The sequence below is a fragment of the Lactuca virosa genome, chromosome 7, assembly GCF_052849685.1.
Source record: "Lactuca virosa cultivar CGN04683 chromosome 7, Lactuca_virosa_CGN04683_v6, whole genome shotgun sequence".
Taxonomy (NCBI): domain Eukaryota; kingdom Viridiplantae; phylum Streptophyta; class Magnoliopsida; order Asterales; family Asteraceae; genus Lactuca; species Lactuca virosa.
Window position 1 is genome coordinate 118,520,951 of NC_136432.1, and position 12,003 is coordinate 118,532,953.

The 12,003-nt window shown below is 37.1% G+C and overlaps 1 protein-coding gene across 2 annotated transcripts; it reads left to right on the plus strand.

Annotated features, from left to right (window-relative positions):
* Positions 1-222: 222 nt before the first annotated feature.
* On the plus strand, positions 223-7,102 carry LOC145127152 (disease resistance protein RPV1-like). Of its 2 annotated transcripts, none has more exons than XM_079062401.1 (5): positions 223-883; positions 3,518-4,646; positions 4,763-5,167; positions 5,274-6,131; positions 6,353-7,102. In XM_079062401.1, the coding sequence occupies exons 1-5, from the start codon at positions 363-365 to the stop codon at positions 6,803-6,805; spliced, it is 3,366 nt and encodes a 1,121-aa protein (XP_078918527.1). In that variant the 5' UTR covers positions 223-362; the 3' UTR covers positions 6,806-7,102. The 2 variants fall into 2 exon arrangements, with proteins under 2 accessions (XP_078918527.1, XP_078918528.1); XM_079062402.1 differs by having other exon boundaries at positions 744-883; positions 3,667-4,646.
* The last annotated feature ends 4,901 nt before the right edge of the window (positions 7,103-12,003 follow it).

The following is a 12,003-nucleotide window of genomic DNA, read 5'->3' on the forward strand; positions in this document are numbered from 1 at the left end:
TTTGTCACAAAATAAAGACTAAAACTTTCGTATAATCATTCACCTTGACATGATTTTGTATGCATTTCTTTTCCAAATATAATTGTTATCTTGAAAGAAAACTATAGAAATTAACAAGTAATTTCTTTCTACCAAAAACATTTAGTTTTGATCATATATATCTTATTATATAAAAGTAACTTGCCTTGCGTTTGTGTACACAAGATTATTTCAAGTATATGGAACATATTTTAATATCAAAGAAGTAGGTAGAAGTCTACATGATCATTAGATTTAACTTCATTACAAGTCCTCCTCGCCTGGGATTAAATCCATGATGTCTTTCTAATACATCATGTCTTTCTAAGCATTTATTATTGATCATGGTTATTCTCAATCAAATTCAAGGATCTTCATCGCCTTCCCCAACCAAGTATGATGTTTTTCTAAGTTTCAGAGGTGTTGACACTCGCAATAGTTTCATTGATCACCTTCACAAGGCATTGTTGGATGCCAATATCAATACCTTTTTAGATGAACAAGAGATCCAAACAGGAGAAGATCTTAAGCCAGAGTTGGAGAGCGCAATCAAAGCTTCCAGGGCCTCCATTATTGTGCTGTCCAAGAATTATGCTTCTTCAACATGGTGCCTTGATGAACTGGTATTGATCCTTGAGCTACGTAGGAACTATAAACATATTGTTATCCCGATCTTCTACCATGTGGAGCCCACAGATGTTAGGAAGCAACAAAGTAGCTTTGGAGATGCTATGGCTAAGCATAAACACAGGATGGAAGCAGAAACAGATGTGCAGAAGAGAAATCAACAGGCACATAAGATGGAGTTATGGAAGCAAGCCCTTATGGAAGTTGTTGATTTGAAAGGAATGGATGCAAACGGCTGGTAATTAATCAATCTTGCTAATATTTCCACAAGTTTTCCATCACTTTTGTTTAATTAATATCATCTTTTTGACATTTCTTGTGTTAAAGGCTACTTAAAAAAAGTTGATGTCGCTGTTAACCAACCAACTATTTTGTTTTATCATCACTAAGCTTTTTATGTTGGGTAGTCTAGGTCCTTAAACTTTTTAAAGATATATCAAAAGTTAATATCATTCCATAATTGAAGGGGGTCATTCAGTACGTTTTGGTCAACAGAACTTGCTCATGTGGCGCTTATATAACATGTACATCACTTTTATTTTTTATGAGGTTAACATTGTTTTTAAAATCGTCAAATCACCAACAAACGGATTTTATTGCATAAAATAGAAACAATTATTTTTTTTTGTTTGACAAAATTGCAAAAATGGTCCCTATGTATTTTTTTGGGGTTTTAGTTCAAACCCTGACTTTTTTGGATTAGTGGTCCTTTTGAGCTACTTTTATTGCGGATTTTGCCCCTCAGTAAACTGAAATGACTTTAATACCCTTGGTATTTATTTTCTATTTTTAAAATCATTTTTTTAATGTTTAATAATTATTTATTATGTTTAATAGGACCCACCTCTCTCTCTCTCTCTTTCTCTTTCTCTCTCTCTGTCTCTCTCTCCAGAAAAAGAAACACACCCAATTCCCCTAACCCCATCTTTTTCTTTTCAACAAAAAGAAAATCAAGATTGATGATTGTTTATCAGACTCATTCTCACCTCTCTATCAATTTTTTGGGTTTTAATTTCTTGGTGGGTGTTTGGCTTCTGAGAAATATTGGTTGTGTTTTTCTGAATGTTTTTGTGTGTACCTACATCTGTGTATTTGGTCTCCGATTTGGCCCTCTCATTCTCGATTCCGTTCCAGGTACATTGGATGGACTTTAATTTGTTGGTTTGAAGTTGTTTTTGTATATAATGTTGTTTATTGGAAAATCTTGGTAGTGATTCCAACAACTGTCAAATGGTGGAGCTTGTGAAAGACCTAAGAGCCGACACAAATGAAGGAGGTGGCGGCTACTGTGATTTACCTCGGTGGAAAGAAGCAAGGCAATCGAAGTAGTGGGTCACGACAAGGGGAGGGAGGAGTGGGCTGAGAACGACGGTGACAGTCGGTGCTGCTCGCTCCAGCGACTCCCGCTACTTCTGTTTATTTCTTCAGGCGAGGTCGACGTGTGAGAGACGAGGGGAAGAAGGAGTAAGGAGCGGGAATGTTTGGAGGATGTTTGGGGCTGCTATACTCGACAAAATAAACATGGTGGTGGTGGGTTTTTACCAAGGCAGCAGGGAGTGGCGGAGGGAGCTGCTCCGGTGGCCGGCATCGGTGGTTCTTAGTTGTAAGGCCGGACGGAGTGGAGCGGGAAGGATGTGCGGGAGCCATTCCCGCTCGGAGGAACACCGCACCGGCGGTGTGAGATAGGAGGCGCGGGGAGGAGGTGGGGGGAGGGGTTCCCGCTCTCTCTCTCTCTCTTCTTGTTAGTGGCTGGAATTTGTTTTTTGTTTTTTGTTTTTTTTTGTTTTTTTTGTTTTTTTTTAGTTTGCAGGTTTTAACGAGGAAGAAGGAAGAAGATGAGAAGTTTTTGGAAATGGCATATTTGGCCCCTATGTTTTGGTCTTATGGCAGAATACACCCAGCTCTAAATTCTCTTCACAAAAATAGTTTTCGAAAATTACAAAATAGACACTATACTTTTATATTCCAATTATCATTAAAATCAATAAATTATATTTTAAAAAAATAGTGAGGGAAGCTCTTCCCACCCATTCCTTGGGTTTTAGGTGAGGGAAAGGAAAGTGAGGGAAATGGTGGTATGGCCCACAAAAAATGAGGGAAGCTTCCCTCCCACTCCCTCCGGTCTAAGTGAAGAAGAAGGAAGGAGAAGGTTGGTTTGGAGAGAGAGAGAGAGAGAGAGAGAGAGAGAGAGAGAGAGAGAGAGGTGGGTCCTCTTATTTTTTTATTGTTTAAATAAATCAATAATTATTAGATTTAAGAAAAATGAAAGAAAAATAGAAAATAAATACCCCAAGGGTATTAAAGTCATTTTTATTTACCGAGGGACCAAATCCGCAACGAAACTAGCTTAAAATGACCACTAATCCAAAAAAATCAGAGTTTAGACTAAAACCCCCAAAAAATGCATACCATAGGGACCATTTTTGCAATTTTGTCTTTTTGTTTTTACCTTGCTTGAAAAGGCCATTTTACAATTTTATATTTTTTATCCAAGTGTTAAATTTTGTTATGTTTTTAGTCCAAACATTTATTTTTTTACAAATTCTGCTGAAAATTAGTTTTTCTGTACAAATTAACTTTTAAAAGACTTTTTTACAACTTTTATTGAACTTTTTATAAACAAAAATTTACAAATTTTTGTCCAACCTTTTCTTCTCCTTTGGCAATTTTTTAGCCCATTGTAACCTCTTCCATTGCTGATTTTACAAAGATTAATATCACAAAGTCTGATACATACTTCTGTACATTTGTTAATTTTATTCGATGCGGAGCTGGCATAATCTTTGGGAGTGTACTCAATGATTAGTTGGTCAAATAAAATATAAAGTTTTCTTGAAGTTGTTCTAATGTTGTCATTGCAATTACTATTTAGTCGAGAAACGGTGTTCATTCAAGAAATTGTCATGAACATGAGCAGTAAATTAGATCAATGCATACGTGGTAAAACCCCACACATAATTGGGATGCACTCATCAGTTAACACCATCACATCATGGCTAAAAGATAAATCCTCTGATACAGCTGCCATTCTCACAATATGGGGAATGGCTGGGATTGGAAAGACATCACTGGCCAGATATGTCTATGAACTGCATTATAATGATTTTGAAAGAAGCAGCTTTATTGAAGATATTGGAAGGAGATGTACACAACAAGTGAATACATTGTTTGATTTACAAAAACATCTACTTGTAGACATTCAGAAGGGAAATTTACAAAAACTACATGATGTTAATTGGTGCACCATTAAGATTGAGAATGCACTACTCCATAAACGAACTCTTCTTGTTCTTGATGGCATTGATAATTTCGAGCAGCTAGATGTGCTGGTTGGAACAAAAGGATTTCATCCTGGAAGCAAGATCATAATAACAACCATAAATGCATCGTTGACTGAAAAGAGTGGTTTATTTGGTAAGAATATATCATTCAAGCATATGAAGCACTTGCTTGAAGGATTGGATGAAACCGAATCACTACAACTTTTATGTTGTCATGCCTTTAAGTGCAATGACCCCAAGGAAGGATACCAAGAACTATCAAGAAAGGTTGTGAAACATTGTGGTGGACATCCCTTGGCACTTAAAGTTATAGGCAGTTCTTTACGCAATGAAGATGTAGTTGCATGGGAGGATGCCATAGAGTTTCTGGAGAAAGAACCAAATCCTGATATACAAAAGTTCCTTCAAATAAGTTATGATTCTTTAAGATCCGAAAACGAGAAGGAATTATTCAAGCATATTGCTTGTTTTTTCGTTGGAAAAGATAGAGAGTTCACTGAAACGATACTAAAGGAGTGTGGTATCAAGACAACGTCTGGGTTCTCAAAGCTCATTGATAGATGTCTTGTCACCGTTGGACGAAAAAATGAGTTAATGATGCACCAACTACTTCAAGATATGGGGAGGGACTTAGTTCGTCATGAATCTCCTAAAAAGCCATGGAAGCGTAGCCGATTATGGCATCATGATGAATCATATGATGTGTTGAACCAAGATAAGGTAATAGAGGAGATACATGTGTCCTTATTTGTTTATATGTAAATTATTTTGCATTATACGTATACATGAATTAATAAGTTAATTTGCTAATGTGTACATATTTATTTTCTTGTTAGGGTACAAATAAAATTCAAGGCCTTGTCCTTGCCAAGAAAGTGGTTGAGGATGATACTTTAGGTGGTACAAATACATTTGCCAAGAGACTTCCACAGATTCAGCGGCTTTGCAACTTTTTCTCAAAGATTTGGTGCTTATTTGTTTGGGTATTCTTATTGTGTTTCTCTCATCATCACAAAGTCGACTTAAGAACAATTGCACTTAGTAAAATGGATAAACTAAGACTCCTCCAACTCAACTATGTACAACTCCATGGGTCCTATAAACATTTTCCAAAAGGCTTAAGATGGTTGTCTATGCATGGATTCCCTTTGAGTTACATACCTTTTGACCTACAAATGGAGAAGATGGTTGCTCTTGATATGTCTTATAGCAATCTGCAACAACTTTGGAAGAAGCCAAAGGTATAAAACATCCAAAGCATTAATCTTTTAGTTTTCTCAAATGGCTAATATCTTTTAATTTTCTTCAAATGGCTAATATCTTTTAATTTAATGCTAAAATCAATAGTTGCTTCCATCATTGAAGATTTTAAATCTCAGTTTTTCCAAGATTGTGAGGATCGGTGACTTCTCATGGCTACCAGCACTTGAGAGATTGATACTAACAAGATGTGTAAGTCTGGTCGAGGTGTGTGAATCAATCGAGCTATGCAATAAACTTGTTCTCCTTGATCTGAGTTATTGCATTAAGCTCAAAAGGCTTCCAAGAAGCACGAGAAGGCTGAAAAACATTAGAATTCTATCAATAGGTGGTTGTACAAATCTTTGTGAATATCCATGCCATATGCAAGATATGAAGTCATTAGAAGTTTTGAATGCTAGAGAATTTGGCATATACTCGCAATCATCTCCGTATGCCATTGTGGATGTGATACAAAAAAGTTTAAAAGGCTTTTCACTTTCCGACTCCTTAGTAAGTATATCCCTTAAAAACAACAATTTATCCAACGAGTTATTCCCCATGGATTTTAGCAGCCTGTCAACGTTGAAGGTGTTAAATTTGAGTTGGAATCCGCTAACTTCTTTGAATGTGAGAAACCTTAGTAGACTTGAAGTCCTCTGTTTGGAAGGCTGTCATTACCTAAAGTATGTATCATGTATCAGTATGATCGCATATATGAATATCCATGACTGCAGTTCACTAGAAAAATTAGAATATGAACCGGTGACAAAACCAAATATCAGCTCTTTATCATCTGTATCCATGGTTGAAATTGAAAGCATGCGGAAGGTACAACCCCTAGCACAAGTGAATGAAAACATAATCCGTAATTTAGGCTGGAAGGATTTAGTACATGTGAAAAACCAAAAGGTGCATATTATAGATGGAATCAGATGGGATAGACCGCAGAAACTTCAAGTCCAGGTTCTTTTGTCTCCCTCCCTCTTCCTTCCTCTCTCTCTCTCTCTCTCTCTCTCTCTCCCTCTCTCTCTTTGACACACACACACACACACATACATACATACATATATACATACATACATACATACATACATACATACATGGATCTTAAGCTAATGATGATCTAGAGAGTAGAGACATGAAATTAACTTGGTTTATATTAATTAGACTTCTTGATTTTGCAGATGCTATATGAGCTTGGAATATTTAGCATATTGTTCCAGCAAAGAGAGATTCCAGAATGGTTCAGTCAAAGTCAAAGAAGCAAGGGATCATCAATAACATTTATTGTGCCTTCATCTCCTTACAATCTTAGGGGATTAAATGTAAGCTATGTATATACATACTTGCAATATGGTGAATGGGTCGATATATTTCGTAATAAAACAAAGAACCTCCACCGGAGATATTGTCCTAGTTTACAAGTGGTCAGAGTAGACGATGATGAAGAAAGCATAGTATGCATAAGACATTGGGTGATTGCTAATAATGAGATAGAAGAGGGCGACGAGGTTACTATTGACATTGCACTTCCTAAGGGGAATGGTGTAATGGTAACTGAATGTGGTATAAATCTTGTGTACGATAACAAAGATGATGGTGATAACTCTTTGGCTGTTTACCAGTCATGGAAATAAAATATTTGTGCATATCAACAACACTTTTTGTTAATGATGGAAACAATATCACGGATATACAGTCCAATAAAACTCACAAACAGCCCAATGAGTCCAATACACCAGCAGCCCAATGAGTCTATACAACACGTTTACAATTAGTTTATTTACTCTTGTATATGTATATTCAAATGTATAGTCAAGCAGATCCTAGAATAGCTCCTGTAGAATAGCTCTTATCAGTTCTGTAATTAGCTTATATAAGGCATGTATATCATTGAATACAATTATCAATTTCAATCATATTTATCCCTGCTCTATATGGTATCAGAGCTTCGACAGCTGCTCTTGATGTGTCGACAGCTTCGACAGCCCCTCTGAGTTTCTTTTCTTCGATCCTAACCTAATCCAAAGCATCATGACTATCATCGATGTCAACACACATACCCACTTTCCAATCAAACTTACAACAAACAATTTCCCAGTATGGAGAAAACAAATCGTCGCAACCCTAACTGGCTTAGGACTTGACAGCTGCGTTACAGGATCAACTGAAGCCCCATCCAAATTCTTACCTACTGATGCAACAAAACCAAATCCAACATATCGACCCTGGTTTCTTCAGGATCAAATCATCCTTGGTGCTCTAATTGGAAGTTGCTCTGACACTATTCAGCCGATTGTCTCTTCTGTCGACACATCAAGCCAAGCCTTCAAACGCCTCTCTGAAATCTATGCTAGTGTCTCTAGATCACGCATAATTTCACTGAAGTCAAGGCTTGCTAACAACCCCAAAGGTACACGATCAATCACTGAATTTCTCCATGACATGAAGAACATTGCAGACGATCTTGCTTTATCCCAAAGTCCTGTTGATGAAGAAGACCTCGTAGTTCATATACTGGGGCAAGTAGGAGAAGAGTATTCTCACATCTCTTCTGCACTCAAGATTCGAGAAACTCCAATTACATTCCCAGACCTCTTTGACAAGTTACTTGACTATGAACGCACCTTAAAAGAGACTCAACCAGCATCTGTCATTGCCACTGTTAACAGCACCCAAAAATACACAAATCGGTACTATCAAAAATCAAACTATGACAACCGCAACTCTCAAAGGTTCAACCACAACGACAGTTCAGGTACCAGATCCTTCCGGTCTTCTGGGCAGTACAATGGAGGTAACAATTCTCAAAAAGGAAATCGTAATTCTAGCTATTGTCAATATTGCAACATTCCTGGACACGAAACTAAAGACTGCAGGAAACTTGCACGATTTCTCAAAGACAACAACATCACTATCTCTATGACTACTTCAACAAATCCAATGGTGAACACTACCTCAGCAGGTCCGATCTCCTCCAATCCACCATGGATGTTCGACAGTGGAGCGTCTCACCATGTTGCCTCTACTCCTATGTCTTTTCACACCCTCTCAGAATATGGAAGACCTGATGAAATTGTGTTAGGAAATGATACAAATCTTTCTATTTCTTACACCGGTCACTCCACTCGTCCCACTACATCTCGTCCTCTAAACTTACACAATATCTTATTTGTTCCTAAATTACGAAACAATCTCATCTCTGTGGCTAAACTATGCAAGTCTAACCAAGTTTCTGTTGAATTTTTCCCATATTTCTTTCTGGTCAAGGATCTACGCACCGGCAAAATTCTCATGCTGGGAGTGAACATCAATGATATATACTATGCATCCATTTGTTCTCTCCAACAGCTTCCCAGAATAAATTCAACAGTCACTTCTCAACAATCCACAAGTTCCTGGCACCACAAGCTTGGCCATCCGTCTCTCAAAATTTTTAAGTTTCTTCTAGGTCGTTTAGGGTCATCTTGTAATAAAATCTCACCTGTTTCATTTCACTATGCTTCATGTTCTATCAATAAAAGTCACAAATTGCCTTTTGGACCCAACTCTTTTACAACATCTAAACCATTACAACTTGTCTACTCAGATGTGTGGGGACCTGTTCAACTTTCCAATGATAATTATGCTTATTATGTGACATTTGTTGACTTTTATTCAATATACACTTGGTCGTACCCAATGAAACGAAAGTCTGATATTTCCATTCTGTTTCCACAATTCCGAAATCTAGCTGAAAAATACTATAATACCCCTCTGTTTCCCTGTTCACAGACAACGGAGGTGAATTCATTAAATTAGCCTCCTATCTTAACCAACATGGCATATCCCATTTCACCACACCACTACATACTCCTGAGCAAAATGGTATAGCCGAAAGGCGCCACCGCCATATAGTGGAAACATGACTATCCTTCCTTCATCATGCTAATCTACCTCTCACTTTTTGGAGCCATGCCTTCCAAACCGCTGTCTACCTATCAACCGACTTCCCACACCCATCCTACACTATCAATCTTCATACGAAAAACTGCACAACACATCACCCTCTTACCACAAACTAAAACCTTTTGGCTGCCTCTGTTACCCATGGTTACGACCCTATTCCTCATCTAAACTCCATCCAAGATCTGCCAAATTCATTTTTCTTGGTTACTCCCCATCAAAATCAGCATATAAATGCTATGATCCCACTACTCAAAAGCTATACCACTCTCGCCATGTTGAATTCATCAAGCATATTTACCCCTATCATACCGAATCCTCTACACCTCCTACAGTAGACTCATTCTATCCTGTTTTATCCAACACTGATCCAACACCCGGTACACAATCCTCTATCAATTACTCTCTACCAACCAGCACCCGTTCTCTTTCAGACGAAGCTTCACAAGCAACTCCACCACTAACCTCTCCTGTCACATCGCTGCAACCACCACCTTCCCCCCCCCCCACCCCCCTTCGCCATCACCTACACACTCACCTCAACCCTCATCACCAAGAGCAGAACCTATCTCCTCTCATCCACAACGAAACAGAAAATGCAACCCCAAATATTTCAATGAGAACCTCATTAACAATACTACTCTCCACCCCATACCTTCTACTCTTGAACCCACCACTCATAATCAAGCTCTTAAAGATCCAAAGTGGAGAAGTGCCATGGAATCTGTAATTCAATGCCCTCCTGTCATAACTGGCATTTTTCTAGGAAATTCTATTCTCATATAATCATCGTCCATTGTAAAAACTTGTACTCTAAATGAATATCATACTCTATGCTCACTCAATACACCTCTTATAGTTAATTATGTGTTGAAAACACTAGAAATTTCGGTTCAAGTTTATTATGGACTAGGAATCCTTTATTGGGCCTAATGGACCAATAAAACTTCCACTTGACTACTTTGGGCCTAGGAACCCTAATTGGGTTCTAAATGGACCACATTCATAAAACTTTAGCATTATGGGCCATGTGGGCCTAAAATAATCCATTTTTATCTCTAATAGGTCTTGTTAGGCCATAAACGGTTTCATTTGCCCTAATGGGCCGTGGACCTTCATAAAGGACCAATGGGCCGAAAAATATTGTTGGACTTCTAAAAATTTGAGCAAGGCCAAGATTGGGCCCAAATCATTTTATTCTTACTTCTCTAGCCCAAAATCTCGGCCCAATAAAGATATTTATACATATTTGTGTAAAAAAAAGAGAATGGAGGATTTATTTGGCATTGACACCTCATGTTTGCATGGTGGGTATCCATGAAAACATCACCTCAAACTATCTCTCTTCTCTCTTCTTATCATCCTTGGTTGAACCCTCCTTCATCACCATCTCTATCTCTTTCAAAATCTCTCAAGAACACCTCCTTCTCCCACCAAAATTTTCGAGATTTGTGTGTATTTTCAAGAGGATTTTTCACCAACATCATCCTTGCTAAGTTTTTGCTTAGATCCATGGTTTAGCTTCTTGATTTCTTCAAAATCTCCTCTTAACTCATACCATTTCGTGAATCATGCATCTTAGAGCCATCTAAGTTCTAAAGTTCTCCAAGAAGCTTGCTAGGACCAAAATCTCTCCACATCTTCATCAAAAACCAAATCCAAACCCCAAGGTGAGTTCATACCCCCTATTTTCGATTTTTACTTGGTTTTGGGGGAGAATACAAGTTGCTTTATGTAGATCTATGTGTATATGCATGAATATGTGTGTTCTTCATGACTTATTTGGTGATTATGTGCCACTTACTTCATAAATCTAAAAATATGTTAAGAATATTAAGTTTATCATTTGGATCTACATGAAAACCTTGAGAAAAGTATGTTTTATCACATATAATACATGTAAACTAGCAGATCTGGGATTTATACACTTAAAATAGCAAAAATGAGGGTTGTGTTCAAAGATCTATAAACTAAACTCAAAATTCAGCCCTTGACAGAAAAGTTTTGGTCCAATCTCGAACTGTTTTGGCCATCTTAATGATAATATTTTTAAAAACTGTTTTACATGCAAAAAGCTCAAGTTTATACCTTTAAAATGACTACTCTCACGTTTTCATACGATTTTTCTACAATTTTTGGTGAATTTTACAAAACTGCCTATCAGATTTGAAATAATTTCGGACCAGCCTGTGAAGGTGAGCAATTTCACACTTGTTAGAGACCATTAAAAATTATGAGAAACTTTTTTAACAAAGTAGACAAAATTTCCAAACTTCCAGAATTTACGGATCCAAATTTCGACTTACGATGATATTTCTAAAAATTTTCCAACAACTAGGTCAGAAAATCCAAAAACCAGAAAAATGTGAGTTTTCACAAAAAATAAGCCAAAAATGATATTTTTGACAAAAATGGGTTTAAAACGTTATTTTTACCACAAACTAGTCATAAACACAAGTTTTGAACAAAATGGGGACTAAAGTGTTATTCTTACAAAAATTGGGCCTTAATTGTAAATTTTTGGCTTATTGGGCCAAGAACGTCATTTTTACAAAAAGTGGGCTTTTTATGCTATTTTAGTGAATACTTGAACCAAAACCAACAATAAACTAACAAACGGATTAATTTTGATCATTTTCTAGGTTATTGGGCCTTAGTGGCCCATTTATACGTTTGATAGGTTTTGTATACTATTTTCGTGCTATTTGGGCCTATAAATACCTTACATGTGAAATGGGCCCTATTTGTCCTTTTACATATATTTTGGGCCCATGTTATATAATCTCATTCATATTAGGTTTTGAAATGACTCACATGTTTAGCGATGCCCTAGTGGCTCACTTACATGGTTCGTTGGGCCTGGAATGAGTTTTATACGTTTATCTTCACG